Raw genomic sequence first — 19779 nt, forward strand, 5'->3', positions numbered from 1 at the left:
GAAACAAATAGGTAAGTATTCGACGAAGATCATCTTTTAAGTTTTAAGATACACTCACATTCATTGAACAGCATTCATCTTCATTTGAAAACTCGAGTTTTTAATACGATCGTATATAAAATTTGCGAATAAAAATCTCGTTGACCGAAGAAAAAAAAAACAGCACGAACAAAAGAAAGTCAATCTGTTTAATTCTCTAGGTCTCTTTATTTTTGTATTTTTGAAATTATTTTTAAATAATTTTTGTATTTTTTATTTTCTTTCCATTTTCCACTCATCTTTTTTTATTGATACATTCTTAAAGTCTAATTGCTATGATTCGCAATACACCACAAAAATATATACCTAGCAGAAAAACATTTTGAAAATGTTCATTAAAATTTGTATTCTTGGAAAACTTGATAGTTTTATCTCTTCTTTTTTGATCATTTTAAATATATATCTATATATTTATTTGTGTCGTTTTGGCTGGGGGGTGTTGTGTGTTTCATGTTCATCTTGAAATTCGAGTGAATTCGGTGGATCATCGTTAAGTATGATATTAAAGCATAGTATGCAATTGTTTTGTTTTTTGATTGTGTTTATTCAGCTCAAAATTAAATGAATCCCGATGTTCACCCGGTTAAATGCCCGGTTTCAGGTTATTCGAACGAAATGTTCGTGTTTGTGTGTATATGAGTTTCTTTTTTACATTTTTATTAAGTCATAGAGCGTATATCGAAATTAGAGCAAATCCTCTTCCTGCATTCGAGAACTGAGCACACAACAGTTGATTTTTTTTTATTTCAACTGTTTCTTTTTTTGCAGCATTTTTTTTATCTATAATTTTTCTACAGTACGCATTACAACATTGCATTACATACATAAATTTACATTATACTTGTTTTATATTTCATATTTGTAGAGGCATATTCATTCACTTGCTTCCTCGCAAAAAGGTACTATATTCGTTAGCTTTCGGTCGAATATACATAATTTGAAATTTCTCTTTTGTAATTTTGGAATTGATTGTAGTTGCTAGTAAATGTTTGTTCCAAGTCTAGAACTTCTTGATATTTAGAAAACACATTATTGTTCTTTGTTACAGTATTGGTTGTGTTGCTATTTAAGTCAGAAAAATAATGATGGAAATTACTCTAATAACATGTATATATAGTCTCGAAAGCAGCTTCTCATATAACAACTACGCTTTTGCTAAGAAATACATCAATTTTCAGTTTTGGTCAACACTCAGATTGAAATTTGGAAAAAAAAAAGATTTCTTTTTTGATTGATCATTTTAGTAAAAAAATTAGTAAGTAATATGAAATAAAGTTGATTAGAAACAAAACCACATTTCTCACAAATGAAAAAGAAAATATTCAAAAATTTGGATTATTTATCCAAAAAACTCAAATAAAATGTCTAATTGACAGTAAAATGTAAACTTTACGTACATATATAGCTATGACTTGTTTTTGTTTCAAAATCAAACGATATTTACAACGATTTACATATTGATCGAATGACAAATAAATTGGCATTCTTATGTGCTCATGAATTTCTGTTCAAGTGTTTGATTGAAACAAAAATTAATTTCAAATGTTAATTCACTAAAATAATGTTGTAAAATTGTAAATTGTTCACTGCAAAAAATTCAGAACATGACATGAACGATCAAAATGCATTCTCTCAATTGAGAAAACAAAAATAATAATACAAAATTAAACGGGAAGAATAGTACGAAATACACTCTTATAAGAAATATATTGGTAAGTATTTTGATTGTGTCCACCACATTTTTATTATTTTATTCTTGTTTCAAATGTTGTTTAAATTTTGTTCTTCGTGATATGCACTTGTACATGCGTCGTATTATTATCCTATATTTTCTTTGTAATTCCATTAGATAGACATTTTTTTTTTGTCCATGATGCGTTTTTGCTAACAATGACGCGTTCCGAGCGATTGTTATCTCACTGGAATGTCTTCTCTTTTGATATGAATTCCTTTAACTCTCTCTCCCTCTCTCTCCCTCTCTCTCAGTGTGTGTGTGTGTGTGTGTCGGTGATTTTGTGTAGTTGTGTGATGGTGAGCTCTTTTATCAATGGATCAGTTTGTTCCTGTCATTCGTTGAGCCGTTGACATGGCATTTTGTGTGCATAATATATGTTTAGTTTGTTTGATGATTGTTGTTTGCTGAGATGAATTACGTCAATTACGTCTATCTAGTACGTTCTTCCAATTTCAGCCAAATGGCAGTTTAAATATTAGGCGCATTCAAATTACTACCGCCAGCACCATCAACATTTGGTTGACGCTCCTTGAACCAATAGGTTTCTTTGTACAAAAACCATAGGTCCGATGCCCATAAGAAGAAATTCAAGAAACCAAATAGCAGAGATATATTCAGACGTGAAAAGCTAGACGTCACTACTTGAATTAGATTCGGACATTGTGCTTTAATTAGAGTCGGATTTGTAACTTGTTTTAATGCACTAGCACCATTTGCCCATGCAGCCGACCCCGACAACCAAAATATTGCCAAAATTGTTGTCAACATAAAATCCTGCAATCAAATAGATTTGTTTTTCATACCAATATTTTCTTGTTTTGTTCATGTAATGCACTTACCGCCAGTGGAACTTCTGGTTTCGATGTATAAATTTCATCGATGAACGTATACACGGCCGTAATAAATATGCAATATAGAACAGATAAGACACTGGTTGCAACGAAAAATCGTGCATCACTAGAAACATCGGCTGACAAACCCAATTTGGTGGTATTATCGCTCTTTAAGCAAACTTCTTGCCCAAATCGGAATGGATAATCGAAAGTGGAAGAATTTGAGTGAGCCTTTTCCACTACAGTCACGGTCACCTCAAAATTTAACGTTGTATACAAAGCACAGATCGCGAATATCTACAAATTTTTTAAAGCAAACATTTCAATAAAAATTAGTTGGATTAAGTGATAGATAAGCGCTCACGCCGCCAAAGGTGTCAAAGGGGGGATCACATTTTATCCGTCCACATCATTCTAGTTAGACATTTTTGCAAGATGCTTTTCAGTTTTAAATCAATCGGACAAAAGGATGGACGAAAAAAATGGTCCCTTAACATTGGTCCCTTTGACACACAGTGCATCGATATACTTCATGTATAATTAAGCATGTTCTAAACCATCGAATTGAATCGTTGCGGCGAAACAGTAGCTCTTATTTTTCTCCACATAATACTGCAACATGAAGTTTTTTTCACACGGTTTATTTGTTGTAATACAACAAATAAACTATTCATAAAAAACTTTATGTTGCAGTATTATTTGGAGAAAAATAAGAGCTACTCTTTCGCCGCAACGATTAAATTCAACAAATGACATTTTTATTCAAATAATACGTTAATTAATAATTATGACTCAACAGTGTTTTATTAATCATCTATGACTCTATCGTAAAAGAGAATTTTTGACTTTTGAGCCCAGTGGTGATAAAACCAAAACTCACGATAAATTAATCAACGAATAAAAATAAATTTCATTTGCCTTGTTTACTTGTTTTCTTTTGCATTCTGAATACACACAATGCCATAAGTTTGTTTCAATCGAATAGAATGTTAAACTAGCTTTGCTATTGCTATAGTGATCTCATCGTTGTTGACGACGTAAGATTTACAAAATGTAATTTTAACATAGTATTTTCCAATTGATATGTATATGTGTACAAGGAATTCGGGTGTTTGACGCTCAATTAAACAAAATAATATCTTGAGTGTGCGTTCCAATTGTTACTTACAAATTGAAATATTCGCATGACCCCGCGCGGCTCTTGAAAAACAGATAAGTCGTATTTCATGTTGAATGAGTGTGTGTGGTACTTCTTGGTTTATTGTAAACACGTTAATTTGTCGCAATCAATGGTAAAACACTCGATCAGCTGCAATTGGTAAAAGGCAAACAATTTAAATTGAATAAAAATTTAAAAAAACAGTTAATAATAATGTAATAATAGAGCCAAATGAAGAATAGGTCGAAGGTTTTCTTTATTATCGTCTTTATATTTGGATTCTAGATTTCGGTAAAACTGTCATGTTTGTTTTACAATTACATATGCAAGAGAGATCGGTAGGTCGATTTGTGAGAGTCACACATGCAAATATTGTTGACTTCAAAATACAGACGACGAATGCGATCGAGACGGAGACAAAAGGTATGGGCAAACCGTATTTAAAACATCGTCGCCACACCTATTTCCAAATGCGATCATGATTTCATGCAAGTGGACCAGCTACCGAACGACAAACAATGAACATAAACAACAACAATAGACGATGACAGCAACAACAACACCAATAGAATCAACACAACGGAACAGAAAAAAAAAACAACAAAACAAAAGAGAATATTAAATAAAATAAAACGTGTCATCGTGAGAGGGAAACAGAAAGAATCGACAAACAGAAACAAAATTGCGAACAAATTATTAAACCTTCAATATTTGCCTTTGTCTCTAACGCATATTACTTTATTGGATGCTATTGTATGCATCAAACCACTTGCTTCACTTTTCTTTTGAATGATATTTTGTTGATATTTTTTGATTGGTTGGAAGTTTGATGATGAAAACATGAGAAATTCCATTTTAAAAACCTTCTGTTCACTAATTATTTCATTCAAACACTGCAAAGCACCTTTTTTATCGGTTGCTCAAAATTTATTGCTATTGACGAATTAAGGACTTGGCGCGATTTTCGTCGAATAATTTCTTATTTATCTTATTATCGTAAATTAATTCAATACCAGTTGTAACCTTATTGATATATTCAATTGAATATAAATGAACACGAACAGTATCGAGGGAGTGAAAAAAAAATATGTTGTTGTTTTAAATTTATTTACTAGATGAATGATTTCATATGCTTGAAGAAAATACACACATCTTGGTTAATTATGAGCACTCCAACTCTCTCACACTCATTCATGCACTGCAAAATCTTACAAGATAACAACATTAACACCAACAAAACGAAAAGCTAAACTATCACCAACAGCCACAAATACATTTCTGATTCTCTTTTTTTTCAATTCGTTTTCATCTCATTCTTTCTCTTCGGCTTTGTTTTATCTTCTCGAAACACACGCACACACACACAAAAGAATAAAAAACCACAATTATTAAGTAAATCTCTTTTTTTTTTCTGAAACACGAAACAGCAAAAAACATATATGTTTTATGAATGTGACGTAAATTGTTTAAATTTAAAACGCTTATCCAGATATAGAAAACGTGCAACCCTTTCCTCTTATGTATTACAGAAATGCCATCCAAGAAATGTGAAAAGTATTTATCTGTTTGAAAATAGAAAACGAGTGAAGCCCGAGAAAAGCGACTTGTATATAAATATATTACTTATATATATTCGAGCGAAAATCAATGGCTTGTGATTCGATTTCAATCGACGAGCAACGGAAACATTTTGACGTAATTGTGGCAATTGTTACCCACCGAGCTCTTGACTCACTTATCAATTGAAAACAGTCAGTTGGAAGTGATAAAACATTTTTCCAATCGATAAACCAATGACTTGCTTCGCAACGGTCATTGGAAATGATAAAACAATATCGTACGAAAAAAAAACGAATCAAAATGATTACAATTGATTAAAAAACACTTGTATTTTTGTGGTTGTTGTTGTTGTTGAGGGGGCAAAATAAACTCTTCCTCATTTTCCCGGAAGCATTGAAACATAAATCAAATCGGAATTATTTTCACATACACACACACACACCAAATGTAAAAACAATCAAATTCAAAATTAAAATCATTTTGACTTGCCTCTAATTGTTGATATTTCTTTTACACCTGATATTTCACTTCGTCGTTATCAAGATACAACCCAAAAATTCAACACGATCCCCAATTTTTTTTTTTTTTTTTTAAATTTTATTCTCTTCGAAAGCAGTTCTTACAGTGTCTATTTTTCGCGCTTATATCCAAGAACTAGGCTATCGAATGCAAAAATATAAGACACACACCAAGTTTCTGTTGCGTACTTGTCGTACTGTTTCCATGTATTGTTCATTTCCATAATAAAAAAAAACACAAACACACACATTCCGCGCGCACATACACACCCATACTATCACCAAATTATACCTAAATACGCACAATCAACACAACAGAAATATACGTCAACAAATGTAAGAAAGTGTTTGTGCTCCTCCACATTCACTGCGATTGAGTGCAACTGTATGTGAGTGTATATGTGAATTCGAGACATTTCGCGAGCTGCGCATATTACAATGCTCATTTATATCGAAACTGAAAAGAATCGTCTTAACCACATTGCTAATGCACATTATTAAAAAACCACATTGATTTATTTCGACTGTGCAATTGACATGATGTGTCGCCATTCTTTGAAAAATCATCAATCGCATACATTTCAATACAAAAAAAAATTCTCAAATGAAGAAAAATCTTTTTTGATGTTAGATAAGAACCATTAGTTTGACGAGTATCGACTCATGCGTGCTTTAAATTGTCATGTAGTATGTATATGATGTACCGATTTAATCAAATTTGTCATATGGTTTTCGATAATTTTTTTATATTTTTTAGTTATTTTCATATTTTGGCACATTTTTCAGGCCAAATGACGTTTCGAACAAAAGTTTCTTTAAGTCCGGTCATGAATGTTAGACGATTTTGGAAACTTCAAATCTTTCTTCTAACTGGAATGAATATTTCTCTCGATTTTCTTGTTAAAAAGAAAGGTCAAAGGATCTATGGAAGGCGATTGTTTAACATAGAGTTTCAAATTACTAGGTACCAGCTTCTCATCTTTATTGTTTTAGAATGGTATCGCTTTAAAAGAAATGATGTGGGTTACATTCTAACTTTGATTTCGATTTTTGTTCGGATCATATATTTTCAACTGGATTGGCCTACAAAAGACTAAACAAATTTGAAATGAGTAAAAGTGACTAATAATGTGAAATGTGGAAAATTCTAATTCGATTTCTTCTTTCGTTTCAAGAAATTTAACAATACATCTTAGTCATATATGAAATTAAATAAATCAAGTCGTTTGGAAAGAAATGTTCAAATTTCCTTTTGTGTTTTAAAAATATAAATTTGAATGGTGTTTCGTGGAAAAGACGTTGCACGTCGCTATCATGCAAATGTCAAACGAAGAATGTGAATGGAATTGATGTCAAATGTCAAATGTATGACAGAAATTGTCTGTGTGGTCATGATATACAAATGCATGATATGTTACGTCGTCGTCTCACGTATTCGTGTGTGAGCAACAGACAACTTACAAATATAATCTCGTTGATGTACGAGAATTATTTTTGATCATTGAGTTCAGTTTTATTTGTGCTCTTCTTCGGAATTCTTGTGACGGTTTGAGACGCACAATATATCCCAACAAATATGTTTGTAAATTGTTTGAAAAAATTGGCTCGTCGCTCGCTAACAGCTGTAAGTTGATTATTTCCAACATCGAACGAAATTTGATTCCATTGAACTTTTATCTGATATAAACATGTGGTGACAGTGCAAAGAATTAATGAGTTTTTTTCTCTATTTGAATCAATGACGAAAAGAAAAGATTGTGATACAAAATTTATGCACGAACACAGTTCGATGTTGACATGCATGGATAAAAAAAATATCGGTAATGTCAAAGAAGAAATTCGTTCATCGTTTTCCAGCCGACTCGCGCGATAGTTGATTGCATAACAACACGCATTTGTCGAACTGACAGCTCAAACATAGTACACAGTGTAGGGCATTGTGTGTTGTTTGACGACGTTGATACGCGAGTGTGTAATTTAAAAAGCGAAAGAAAAAACCTGATCTCATGTGAATTGCGTTTGGTTTGCCGCCGATTTTTGCGATGGTATCAATGTGGAGCCTGGCCAGGCTCGGACGCTTATTTCGTGGCACCAAAACTAATGGCAATTCCACAAAGGTGTGAAAAGTTTGAAGCATGTTCCGTGTGTGTGTGTTTTCTGTTTCTGTCGTTCACTCTTTTTTTTAGTGTTTTTTTTTGCGGTGATAAGATGAAAGTTAACCTTAAAATGACTTTCTTCGATCAAATCTGGAACGACACTGGAATTCACAGAATATTCGCAATGATCACGTTACTCTTATCAATTCACCTTACGTGTTTTGTCTCAGTCATGTCAAGTATGTGTGTTATCATGAACTTGTGTGTGTGTGACTTTTTCATGATCAAACATTTTCATAGATAACATACAAAAATGCAATAGAGGTCATTGAATGGTTTTTGCATCACTCTTTTTCCCCTTTACAATACCAATCCAAATTCGAAACACAATCCATTGACTAATAAGAACAATTCTTGTATCGATTTTCTCAACCAAAACTAAGTCACCCCATTTTTTGAGTTTTTACTGATCAATTAATTTTTTTTGAGAAAATTACATGATAATACTGGATTTTTTTTTTAAATTTAAATTTGAAATGTAGTGCAAAAATGTGCCGTCCAATGGTTATGCAACTGAAGCAACGTTTACAACGCGTGACTTTAAGTTGCATCTCTTGGATAATGGCCCACCAACAACCGCTGTTATCACAAAAGAAGAAGCACTCAAATATTACGAACATATGTTCTACATTCGGCGAATCGAAACATCGGCCGGTGCATTGTACAAAGATAAAGTGGTTCGTGGTTTCTGTCATTTGTATTCGGGACAGGAAGCATGTGCCGTTGGTATGATCGCCGCTATGCGACCAGATGATAGTGTAATTACAGCTTATCGATGCCATGGATGGACATACTTGATGGGCGTTCCAGTGCAAGGTGTTCTTTCCGAATTGACTGGCCGCGGTGGTGGTTGTTCACGCGGTAAAGGTGGCTCTATGCATATGTACAGCAAAAATTTCTACGGTGGCAATGGAATCGTTGGTGCTCAAGTTCCACTCGGTGTTGGAATTGCATTTGAAGCCAAATATAAAAATAAAAAGGCCGTTTGCTTTTCATTATACGGTGATGGTGCCGCCAATCAAGGTCAAATCTTCGAAGTTTATAACATGGCCAAATTATGGAACGTTCCATGTATCTTCGTTTGCGAAAATAACGGTGGGTGCTTATTTTCTTTGGCACATTTTTTTTAGTTCAATATTTTTAATTTGTTTCTAATTGTTTCGTAGGATATGGTATGGGAACAAGCGCTGAACGTGCATCAGCCAGTGTAGACTATTACAAGCGTGGTGACTATGTGCCTGGCATCTGGGTTGATGGTATGGATGTGGTTGCTGTGCGTGAAGCATCCAAATTCGCAATCGACTATTGCGATTCGGGCAAAGGGCCAATTGTTTTGGAAACAGCCACATATCGTTATAGCGGTCATTCAATGTCCGATCCAGGTACCAGCTATCGTACACGTGAAGAAATCCAAGAAGTACGACAAACACGTGACCCAATCACATCATTCCGCGAAAAGATTTTGAACGCCGAACTAGTCACTCCAGAAGAAATCAAGGTATAGATTATTGAATCCGATCCGAGACTCTGTCTTTTGAATTGTGTTTTTTTTTTTTCATGTTTAATTTATTTTTGATTATTATTATCTTTCAGGCTCTTGAAGTACGTATCAAAAATGAAGTCGATGAAGCCGCCAAGAAATCTCGTGTTGACAAAGAAATTGGACTTCATGAACTTACCGCCGATATCTATGCAAATCCAAAATTCAACGAAGAAGTACGAAACATTTTGCCCAATCAACCATTGAAACATATTTCACTTGGAAAACCACAGAATCTGTAAAAAGCAACTTTTAAATTAAATAAAAACGAATACCATTGTGACAGTAATATTGTCTGTATTTATAATTTAAGACAATTGTAACAATAAATTGAATCGCTAAGCGATTCGAAATACTATCTGTCCATTTTTCTATTTTTTTTTTCTCCTTTTTTTTCACAGTTAATTTAATCTAATCAACCGAAGTTGTTTAAATACACAAGCAAATCGCGAACATTTTATATATATAAATTATATAATCAGCATTTTATATACAGCATATTGATGAAACTAGTGCCATCTTTTATCATAAATATGAGGTTTTTTATGTCATTGGAATTCAGTTTCAATCAATTGGCCCATCATAACATTCGGCAAATCAAGTGTTTTTCTTTCAAGGTGTCAAGGTGTTCTATCTATAAACAGAACGATTTTTGGAGAAATAAAATTCTCAATCAGGACTTTTAAGCGGAATAATAAAAAGTTTTAACAAAATGATCCGACCGAAGAGAAAGTTTTGGTCATCCAATTTTCTATTCATCGGAATAGCGGGGACAGTTTTAGTCGCATTAATTCCAATATTTATTGAACCATATTTAAATAGCAAAAAATATAGTAAGTGACAAACGGCAACCTATTGTGGAATTAACATAAGAATAGATGTGAAACTTGTATTTCACAATGTCATTTTTTTTTTCAATAAAAATATTTCTTTTCTTTTTTCAGATGAAATTCAAAAAAAGACTCGAGCAAATATCATACAAGAAGATGTCCAACCTGGAAGTATGTAAAGCATTTCCGTCTTTTTTTAATCACTTTGCAGTAGTGGAAAATGTTCTCATCTAGAAATTGATATTAATTTTGTTTGATTTTGTGTACGAATTTTCAGATATGCGAGTTTGGTCTGATCCATTCGGTAGAAAGAAGGACGATGATGAATGAAGAGAGTGGTTTATTGTAAATTAAAATCCATATTAGTTAATTTCGATTGTAATGTTCTTTTCAAATGAAAATAAATAAAAAAATAAATAAAATTGTTGAAAAAGCATTCATAGCGAAAAAGATGTTTCGAAAAAAATGTTGCATGAATTCTGTCAAATAAGAAAATTCGAACTGTCAAATCGCCATTGATTTGTCTCTTTTTCACATACCGTATGGAAAAGAGAGCAGTGACGTCGCAATATACACTTACACACGATTATCGGTGCCGACAACATTTCGTTTTCACAGTCGCAAAGCACTCGTCGAATATTTACAGGTCGGGCTGTAGTGCAGATCGAATCAACAATTTCATTCGTTCAATCTCAGTTTATTGTTTTTAATTTATTCATTCAATTTGTGTCATTTTCAATTAAAAAAATCGCTTAAATTTCTGAACAGTTTGCGCCGATTGTAGTTTAACGAAATCAGAAAAAATTTCGAATCAAAATCGCTGTCATTGTTGTTTTGCTTTTTTTTTGTAACCTTTATTAGAACGCAATGGCTGCATATCTATCGAATTTTACGAAAATTGCCCGTGTACCGGCGTTAAACACAAATTTTAATCGTTATGGTAAGTTAATGAGATATCTCCAAAATCAATAGGTCAACATAAAAAATGAAATAAATTCGCAATTGTCCCGAATTGAAAAATGATATTAGTATCATGCACAGACGATTGAGCTTGACGGTTGCTCAATGCAATGCGAAAGTGACGTTCAAAGTCCAAAATCCAAGTGATTTTTTTCTTCTTTCCGATCAAACTGTCGCGCTCACGCAAATTCAAAGTCAAAACACTTCTCTTGTTTTGATTCTTATTTTTTTCTGTTTTTATTTTTATGAAAAGAGAAAAAAATAATGCGGTGCGGAGTTCACGATTTATTTTACATAATTATTCGTTTCTATTAGCGATTTGAAGATCAGTTGATTTATTTTTGTTGTGATTACAGCCGCTCAATGTTTATCAACATCAAGTGCAGCATGTCAAAAGAAGACGCTACCAGATAAAACGGGCAAAAATATCGTTTTGGTTGACGGAGTTCGTACACCTTTTCTGCAATCATTCACCGATTATTCAAAATTGATGCCACATGATTTGGCCAGACAATCTTTGATGTAAGCACAACTAATTTGACATTTTCCAGCCTCTTTTTCAATTAATTTTTTTTTTCAAAAAAAGAAGATTCTGATATTGATTTATTTCATCGCTATAAACATTTAGCTCGCTTTTGCGAAAGACGAAAATTGATAAGGAGCTCATTGATTATATTGTTTATGGAACTGTAATTCAAGAAGTGAAAACATCGAATATTGGACGAGAAGCTGCATTGGCAGCCGGTTTTAGCAATAAAACACCAGCACACACCGTAACCATGGCGTGCATCAGTGCAAATCAAGCTATTACAACCGGCGTTGGTTTAATTGCCACAGGAACATATGATATAATCGTGGCTGGTGGTGCTGAATTTATGTCAGACGTTCCAATCAGACACAGTCGTAAAATGCGATCACTCATGTTGAGAGCAAACAAAGCCAAATCAGTCGTACAACGTTTATCACTCTTGGCTTCAATTCGACCAAATTTCCTTATTCCTGAAGTAAGCAGAAATTGATTTCACATCAGTTTTTTGTTTTGTTTTAATAATTTATGTGTCTGTCTTAAGTTGCCAGCTGTGGCTGAATTTTCATCTGGTGAAACAATGGGTCATTCAGCCGATCGTTTGGCCGCTGCTTTCAAGGTATCACGACAAGAACAAGACGACTACGCGCTTCGTTCACACACACTTGCCTATCAAGCCCAACAAAATGGCTATTTGACCGATTTGGTTCCGTTTAAAGTGTCTGGCGTTGATAAAACTGTTGATAAAGACAACGGTATTCGTGTTTCGACCAAAGAACAACTTGCCAAACTAAAACCAGCTTTTGTTAAACCATACGGAACCATCACAGCAGCTAATTCATCATATTTGGTAAATTATTCAATAGTTGACATTTAAATCATAATAAGAAAAGTATAGAAAAATTGATGAGTTACTATAGCGTATATGTTCTTTTCATTTCACAGACCGATGGAGCTTCGGCTTGTCTGATTATGTCAGAAGCCAAGGCCAAGGAGCTTGGTTTCAAACCGAAAGCATACATTCGTGATTTTACATATGTTTCACAAGATCCATTTGATGAGCTTTTGTTGGGTCCAGCTTATGGCATTCCAAAAATTTTGAAGAAAGCAGGTCTCAAACTCAACGACATCGACACATGGGAAATTCATGAAGCTTTCGCTGTAAGTTCGTTTTCGAGTTCTTTCTCTCTTTTACTTTATAAGTGATATGTCATTTTGATTTCTATTTTGGTCACGCTAAAAACTCCTTTGATTTTGTAGGGTCAAATTTGTGCAAATTTGAAAGCATTGGATTCGGATTGGTTCTGCAAAAATTACATTGGCTTAGATGGTAAAGTAGGACAACCAGATTTGAGCAAATGGAATAACTGGGGTGGTTCACTTTCAATTGGTCATCCATTCGCTGCTACTGGAGTTCGTTTAGCCATGCACACGGTAAGCAAAGATCGGAAATCTTTTTCAAAAAAGAAAAAAATAATAGTTTTCTTCAATGTGTCTGATAATTCAATTTTTCTTTCAGGCAAATCGACTTGTTCGCGAAAATGGTCAATTGGGTTTGATTGCAGCTTGTGCTGCCGGTGGTCAAGGTGTCGCAATGATTCTTGAAAGACATCCCGATGCAAATGCAAATTAAAATCACTCGAAATCCATACATTTTTCACGTATTTTATACTTAATTGAAAATTATCGTTTAAATTTTGTTGCATTAAAGAGGTATTTCGAGCACCGTTTGTTTGTTCATCGAATTTGGAAAATAGATAAAAAAGTCTGGTTCATTAACTAGCAACCGTAAAAAAAATGATTTGTTAAAATGTGAATTAAGAAGTTACATAAATAAATGATATCCAAGTATTTTCTTTAAGCTTTAGAGTGTTTTTGTTCCATGGAATGTGTATATAGATAGACCAATCAAATCGTTTGATTTGGTTGAATGGGGAAGTAAACTGTGTAGCAAACATTTTATGCTTTTAAAGTTTGGCAATTAATTAGTGTGCGTGTATTGAGGCATAGATTAACAGTACACCCAATTTTCACCTGAACTCAACTTACACAAGCAGCAACCAACGAAATAGTCATCATCACAACGGCAAACATTTTTCAACGATCACACACATACTTATTTTTATCAACTCATTTTCATCAAAACAAAACCGAATTGAATAAAACAATCCATTAAATTGTGACCAATTAACTTAACACACCCTATCCGGTGTAATTAAACAAATTCAAAAATTCATATTGCTCAAATCGAATGGGGTAAACGAAGGCATTTAAATCGATAATTCCAACGCATTATACCATAACCAAAAAATTGTGTTAATGTTTGATCAATAAATGGCCGTTAAGTGTAAAATGTACACGATTTAGAAACAATTGTACACGCATACGTACTACTACACACAAGATAAGTGGCACGGAATGGCAAACATTTTTTTTTGGGTGAATATTTGAAATTGAATTGAATAAAAGCGAAATAAAAAGGAAACAATGCAAAAAGAATCCACATACAAAAAAAGAAACAAATCAAACAACCAAATCACAAAGTGTGTAGTGTATCACCATAATCAAGAGACACATTTCGTGACATATGTGTGAGCGGGTTGATTGAGAAAAAAAAAAACAATGTGTGTCATTCAATTTGGAAGTAATTGAAATTTATAAAATTCCAAAAGACTGCCAAAAAATTGAATATTGTGTTTATTTATTTTGTGGCTTCTCTGTCTATCACTCTCTGTGTGTAAAAATGGTGATTTCCTTTCAAAATTGTTGGAGTGAACTATTACATTTCAACGAATAGGAGATTCCCCAATAAACGGACACATAGGAAGTTCACTCGTTTTTGTTTTGTTTTTAGAAATAATGATAAAGTTAAAAGTGGAAAAAATTGCTTGGTTTTAAAGGGATAGAAAATGCATGTGTTAATTATGAACGAATTCAATTGTACGAAAATAAAAATGTGTATACAATAATTATACGACAATATGGGAAATACGGAGAGTAATGTAACCAGTGGTGTTAAAAAACAGGCTGGCGTATCAACGCAACCACTGTACAAATTGGTTAATTTAAAAGGTGGCGGACTTCTTGTTGACATGATGAAACGTGCTTGCCAAAACAAACAATACGCTGAAATTGATCATGCCATCAAAACAAAAGTATGATATGAAAATGGGGAATGGCGGAGTTCCATTTTTTCAAATATTATTATTCATTTTACGATAGGTCGAACCATTTTTGTATAATAAAGGAGCTGGTAGATATATTCCTATATCAAAAATTGTAATGATGCGAAATTGTGAGCGTCCACGGCACAAACAATTGCCCGAAATTCGAACCATGGAGAATCCAGACGAAGAGTTCGATATTGATCAACACTTACCGCATGTCAAAGAGAGTGAATATCTGATGAATCCATCGGGATATCGTGAAGTGTGCTGGGATTTGAAGAAACGCGGTGCAGTTGGTGAATCAATATTTCATCTATGCTTACTGAATGCCACATCATTACATGCCGATTTGGCCAAGAGACTGTTAAAATTCTATCCAAAACTCATCAATGACATTTACATGTCGGATGAATACTATGGTATTATATTTATTTTTCACAATATTTATTCAATCAATTTAACTATAAATAGACTCGTTACGTTTGATTTTGTTGAATTTGTTAATATTTACATGATAATGAAAGAAGTCATCATACAAAATATGACTTCATCATCTATTTTTGTTACGATTGTTAACAAATTGCAGAATGCACAATTGCCAATTACTTATCTACCTGTCATTTATCACTAATAATCAAATAATACACTTTCGATTTCATTGACAACTATAAATCACAATCACACACACACGGTGAACAAAGGCGAGAATACACTTCATATAGCGATTGTAAATGAAGATCCAGCAATGGTGAAATATTTATTGGATGCTGGTGCAAATGTGAATGAACGTTGTTGCGGAACATTTATGTCACCTGAAGATCAAAAGGCGTCACGAACCGATAATATCGAACATGAGTGGGTCGATGTAAATTCATTTACAAATTACGATGGTTATGTATATTGGGGTGAATATCCGCTTAGTTTTGCCGCTTGTTTGGGACAAGAGGAATGTTATCGCTTAGTACTGGCTCGTGGTGCTGAGTAAGTGTTTTATTTTTATTTTTTATGTCTGTTCATTTTTTGCTGTTTTAAATTGATAAACAGGTTCAACTGATTAAAAGAGACTATTAACTAACTTATTTTTATATATATTGTTTATTAATAGTCCCGATGCACAAGACACCAACGGAAATACCGTGCTGCATATGCTAGTGATTTATGAAAAATTGGAAACATTCGATATGGCCTATGAAGTTGGTTCATCGCTTGCGGTGCGAAATCAATTGAATTTGACGCCATTAACGTTGGCCGCTAAATTGGGACGTGTTGAAATTTTCTTCCACATAATGAACATTGAACGTGAAATTTATTGGCAATTAGGGAGTATAACGTGTGCCGCATATCCATTGCCACAAATAGATACGATCGATTGTGTAACGGGACACATAAGTAAAGATTCGGCATTGAATTTAGTGGTTTTTGGTGATAAGGACGAACATCTTGAACTTCTCGATGGCATTCTTATCGATTTACTCAAAACCAAATGGAATACATTCGTTAAATCGAGATTTTATCGTCAATTTTATCTCTTTACGTCGTATTTTTTAATTTCGCTTATTAGTTTTTTACTACGACCCGGTCCCGATGCCGATGATGATGCTGATGATGATAATAATGACGATACAAACGTAAATTCAAATAGTAAACATGACAATAAAGTCAACGCTGTAAATAAAAATTCAAACGATACGTTACACCAACACCTGTACTATAATCACAATCAAACCGTTCTTATTTCGAATGTACTTAACGTTACCAATCGACAGTTATTTAACGACACACAAGCAACGAATTTAGATTACAACATTTCATCATTTATATTTATGAACAATAGTATTTCGTCAGCCATATCAATGCCACTAACACATATTAAGGAAAATGGTAAGTTTTGCAATGGAAAAGAAAAGCTTGCTACTTTTATCTATTTTAAATAGGTGCACTCGTTGTTATACTTTCCTCGATTGATGTGTATGTGAGAAATGATTTGCTTTGTTACTTACATTAGTCATGAAGGAGAAGTCATCTGAAAAAAAATCATTGTTCGCGTGTATTTCTTACAATAATTGATGAACATATTCTCAAGTATTTATGTCAAAAGCATTGGTAAAGATTGTACCAGTTCAGAACATTCTCAAGTTAAAAATTGGAAGATCCCTAAGCTTGATTGTAATTTTTTCAATTTTAAGCATATTTTTGGCACATAAAAAGTAATTTTTGGTACTTTTACATCATATACGTATTTATGGTTTTAATGTAAATTACATGGCTTAACTGACAACCGCATTAATTAGTTGGTTAATGTGCGGCTCAATATAATAACATCAGGAAAAAATGAATCAGATGGATTCATGAAAAAAAACCTGATCTTTTTTATTACAATGTTTGCACTTAAAAGCAGCCACCATCGCAGTTACAACCAAAGATATTACACGGTCCTTTGCCACAAAATCTTCCCTCATGAATCCTTCCATCATTACACCGTCTTACGTAATCGGTTGGACAGCATTCTGCATCTACCATGCTTAGCATCGAAAATACAGCCAAAATGGCAATCGAAACTGCAATGATTATTCGGATTGAAGTAATCTTTTTAAATGGTGATACTGAAAATTAAAACGTTGTCGGTTATTTATTTATGCCAAAATTAAATTTAGCTGAAACACTAAAATTAATCACGGTATCTGATTGAGAGTGTAACGTGTGTTAATTCAATTAATTAAACTTAATTGTGAATATTGATTGATTCTATCGATCTTGCCAAATCACGTTCATAATTCTCCAAATCACGTACATACCAATGCATTTAATCCATTTAAAAAAAGAAAATCTATTATTCATGTGATTTTGTGGTTTTCCCTGCTATTTATTACTATTTCGCATTCATTGCATGCACTTCATTATGTTGCCTTGAACTTTGATCATTTGAAAAATTCCGAAAATTTTTCAACGTCTCTGTTCTTATCTCGGACTATGCATCAATATGGTTGGCATGGATTTTCCGTTTCGCTAGACGACAGAGCTTGCGACAGAGACTTATTTTATTTAGTGATAATAAATTCCGTCACTGGAAAATTGAGCAAACAAACTTATCAAATCGTTAACCGATTCTGAAATACTTTCATAATATAACTTGAATGACAATCTTGTCGTTATCAATTACAAACTATATCATCGATACAAAACAATCTAAAAAAACGTTTGTTTAATCAGATGAACTAATTCTTAATAATATTGCACATGATACGTTAATCTGTACAAATTGAATTTTCCTTTAGAAAAATTGAATAAACTAAAAAACTTAAATGTAAAAATGCAATTTCCATAGGTGATCCTTTTTGGTACAATAAAACGGACCATTTAAATGAAACGACCTGGTGGAGTTCATTTACGGAATGTCCGTTGCTCAATATTGATTCCGATATGGATAAAGTTCGAATTGTTACCGAAATAATACAATTGACTGGTGCATTTTTGTATATTGCTGCGGCATTGCGCGAAATGAAATTTTTAGGATATCACATGTTTATCGAAAATTTGGTAAGAAAACTAGCACAAACAACAGAATTTTCTTAATTATTTCGTTTTTATTTTGGACTTTTTTTAGTATTGAAGAACTAAAACAATATTTGAAATTTTTCAGATGACTGCCCCATCTCGAGTCATGTTTCTCTTTTCTTGTTGCCTAATGATGACTATCGTTCCATTACGAATATTTTGCCTAATCGAACTTGAAGATCATGTTTGCGTTATGATCATGCTGACAACGGCACCCTATTTTCTATTCTTTTGCAGGTACATCATCATGAATTAAAAAAAAACATTCAAATGAATTGAAGCTCATATTTGTGGTTTATATTTTACAGAGGATTCAAATCGGTTGGACCTTTCGTTGTGATGATTTATCGTATGGTAATGGGAGATTTGATTCGATTTGTGTCGATTTATGTGGTGTTTGTAATGGGTTTTGCTCAAGCATACTACATCATCTTTCTTTCGTTTGATAATCCAACAACGCCAGATGTTGGTGACGATGCGGAATCAAATCCGGTGCCATCACCAATGGAATCAATTGTGGCCATGTTCTTGATGTCGCTCACAAATTTTGGTGATTACTTTGGCACAATGGAACGAACGAATCACGAAATGGAGGGAAAAATTTTATTCGTTGTATTCATGGTGATTGTGGCCGTATTGTTGGTAAACATGTTAATTGCTATGATGGGTAATACATATCAAAAAATCGCTGAAACACGTAATGAATGGCAGCGACAGTGGGCGCGTATTGTTTTAGTTGTTGAACGTGGCGTTTCACCCATGGAACGATTGAAAAACTTTAACTTTTACAGTCAACCAATGTCAGATGGAAGACGAGCTTTAGTTTTACGATTGAATATGACTGTAAGCACTCAAATTATCACCAATTTTTCACATCTGTTTTACATAATGATCATTTGAAACGGTCACATTTTATTTTCAATACGAATTTCTCCATTTTAGGAAAGTGACAAAGAAGAGATGAAAGAGATTTTGGAAATGAAGCGTATCCATGAGCGTTTGGCGAAAAAACGAAACGTTGAACGAGAGCAACGAGAACGTGAACGACAGAAATTAATCGAAAAACTTTTGAATTCGATGCAATAAATAACCAAACAACAATGTTTTAGTCAAAAGTTTTAAAAAAAAAACACACACACAGTAATAAAGGCAGATAAACGATACGAGACAAATGAAACAACAATGAAACATCAAACTTTTC

General features: G+C 33.3%; 5 protein-coding genes across 9 annotated transcripts; 4 read left to right on the forward strand and 1 right to left on the reverse strand.

The window, feature by feature from the left end:
* Nucleotides 1-1744: 1744 nt before the first annotated feature.
* Nucleotides 1745-6028, reverse strand: LOC116344749 (synaptophysin-like). Of its 4 annotated transcripts, none has more exons than XM_031773478.1 (4): nt 5816-6028; nt 3776-3916; nt 2614-2904; nt 1745-2548 (listed from the first exon to the last, which is right to left on the reverse strand). In XM_031773478.1, the coding sequence occupies exons 2-4, from the start codon at nt 3833-3835 to the stop codon at nt 2243-2245; spliced, it is 657 nt and encodes a 218-aa protein (XP_031629338.1). In that variant the 5' UTR covers nt 3836-3916; nt 5816-6028; the 3' UTR covers nt 1745-2242. The 4 variants fall into 4 exon arrangements, with proteins under 4 accessions (XP_031629338.1, XP_031629362.1, XP_031629354.1 ...); XM_031773502.1 differs by lacking the exon at nt 5816-6028 and adding an exon at nt 5390-5410; XM_031773494.1 differs by lacking the exon at nt 5816-6028 and adding an exon at nt 4917-5038.
* Nucleotides 6029-7270: 1242 nt separating this feature from the next.
* On the forward strand, nt 7271-9898 carry LOC116344804 (pyruvate dehydrogenase E1 component subunit alpha, mitochondrial-like). Of its 2 annotated transcripts, none has more exons than XM_031773577.1 (4): nt 7271-7468; nt 8483-9095; nt 9167-9498; nt 9594-9898. In XM_031773577.1, exons 1-4 carry the CDS (start codon nt 7421-7423, stop codon nt 9780-9782), a joined length of 1182 nt encoding a protein of 393 aa, XP_031629437.1. In that variant the 5' UTR covers nt 7271-7420; the 3' UTR covers nt 9783-9898. The 2 variants fall into 2 exon arrangements, with proteins under 2 accessions (XP_031629437.1, XP_031629429.1); XM_031773569.1 differs by lacking the exon at nt 7271-7468 and adding an exon at nt 7804-7961.
* A 190-nt stretch (nt 9899-10088) lies between these two features.
* Nucleotides 10089-10822, forward strand: LOC116346448 (small integral membrane protein 20-like). The gene is made up of 3 exons (XM_031776503.1): nt 10089-10373; nt 10485-10541; nt 10648-10822. The coding sequence occupies exons 1-3, from the start codon at nt 10253-10255 to the stop codon at nt 10698-10700; spliced, it is 231 nt and encodes a 76-aa protein (XP_031632363.1). The 5' UTR covers nt 10089-10252; the 3' UTR covers nt 10701-10822.
* Nucleotides 10823-10961: 139 nt separating this feature from the next.
* LOC116346440 (trifunctional enzyme subunit beta, mitochondrial) lies at nt 10962-13717 on the forward strand. Its single transcript, XM_031776489.1, has 8 exons — nt 10962-11016; nt 11232-11310; nt 11687-11852; nt 11959-12334; nt 12401-12706; nt 12802-13017; nt 13117-13290; nt 13376-13717. Exons 2-8 carry the CDS (start codon nt 11238-11240, stop codon nt 13487-13489), a joined length of 1425 nt encoding a protein of 474 aa, XP_031632349.1. The 5' UTR covers nt 10962-11016; nt 11232-11237; the 3' UTR covers nt 13490-13717.
* Nucleotides 13718-14602: 885 nt separating this feature from the next.
* LOC116343166 (transient receptor potential cation channel subfamily V member 5) lies at nt 14603-19741 on the forward strand. The gene is made up of 8 exons (XM_031771087.1): nt 14603-15011; nt 15079-15442; nt 15725-16004; nt 16129-16904; nt 18349-18560; nt 18664-18815; nt 18887-19421; nt 19521-19741. The coding sequence occupies exons 1-8, from the start codon at nt 14838-14840 to the stop codon at nt 19662-19664; spliced, it is 2637 nt and encodes an 878-aa protein (XP_031626947.1). The 5' UTR covers nt 14603-14837; the 3' UTR covers nt 19665-19741.
* Nucleotides 19742-19779: the final 38 nt, after the last annotated feature.

Source organism: Contarinia nasturtii, unplaced genomic scaffold, assembly GCF_009176525.2.
Source record: "Contarinia nasturtii isolate CC-2019 unplaced genomic scaffold, AAFC_CNas_1.1 Cnas_scaffold_129, whole genome shotgun sequence".
NCBI classification, from domain to species: domain Eukaryota; kingdom Metazoa; phylum Arthropoda; class Insecta; order Diptera; family Cecidomyiidae; genus Contarinia; species Contarinia nasturtii.

Coding starts and splice junctions, on each gene's coding strand:
- LOC116343166 (XM_031771087.1), top strand. CDS start 14,838: ATGGGAAATACGGAGAGTAATGTAACCAGTGGTGTTAAAAAACAGGCT. Junction 18,561..18,663: donor ACATGTTTATCGAAAATTTG/GTAAGAAAACTA, acceptor GAAATTTTTCAG/ATGACTGCCCCATCTCGAGT. Junction 18,816..18,886: donor TATTTTCTATTCTTTTGCAG/GTACATCATCAT, acceptor TATATTTTACAG/AGGATTCAAATCGGTTGGAC.
- LOC116344804 (XM_031773569.1), top strand. CDS start 7,887: ATGGTATCAATGTGGAGCCTGGCCAGGCTCGGACGCTTATTTCGTGGC. Junction 9,096..9,166: donor CTTCGTTTGCGAAAATAACG/GTGGGTGCTTAT, acceptor ATTGTTTCGTAG/GATATGGTATGGGAACAAGC. Junction 9,499..9,593: donor TCACTCCAGAAGAAATCAAG/GTATAGATTATT, acceptor ATTATCTTTCAG/GCTCTTGAAGTACGTATCAA.
- LOC116344749 (XM_031773478.1), bottom strand. CDS start 3,835: ATGAAATACGACTTATCTGTTTTTCAAGAGCCGCGCGGGGTCATGCGA. Junction 2,905..3,775: donor TCATGCGAATATTTCAATTT/GTAAGTAACAAT, acceptor AAAAATTTGTAG/ATATTCGCGATCTGTGCTTT. Junction 2,549..2,613: donor AACCAGAAGTTCCACTGGCG/GTAAGTGCATTA, acceptor ATTTGATTGCAG/GATTTTATGTTGACAACAAT.
- LOC116346440 (XM_031776489.1), top strand. CDS start 11,238: ATGGCTGCATATCTATCGAATTTTACGAAAATTGCCCGTGTACCGGCG. Junction 11,311..11,686: donor CACAAATTTTAATCGTTATG/GTAAGTTAATGA, acceptor TTGTGATTACAG/CCGCTCAATGTTTATCAACA. Junction 12,335..12,400: donor CAAATTTCCTTATTCCTGAA/GTAAGCAGAAAT, acceptor GTCTGTCTTAAG/TTGCCAGCTGTGGCTGAATT.
- LOC116346448 (XM_031776503.1), top strand. CDS start 10,253: ATGATCCGACCGAAGAGAAAGTTTTGGTCATCCAATTTTCTATTCATC. Junction 10,374..10,484: donor TTTAAATAGCAAAAAATATA/GTAAGTGACAAA, acceptor TTCTTTTTTCAG/ATGAAATTCAAAAAAAGACT. Junction 10,542..10,647: donor AGAAGATGTCCAACCTGGAA/GTATGTAAAGCA, acceptor ACGAATTTTCAG/ATATGCGAGTTTGGTCTGAT.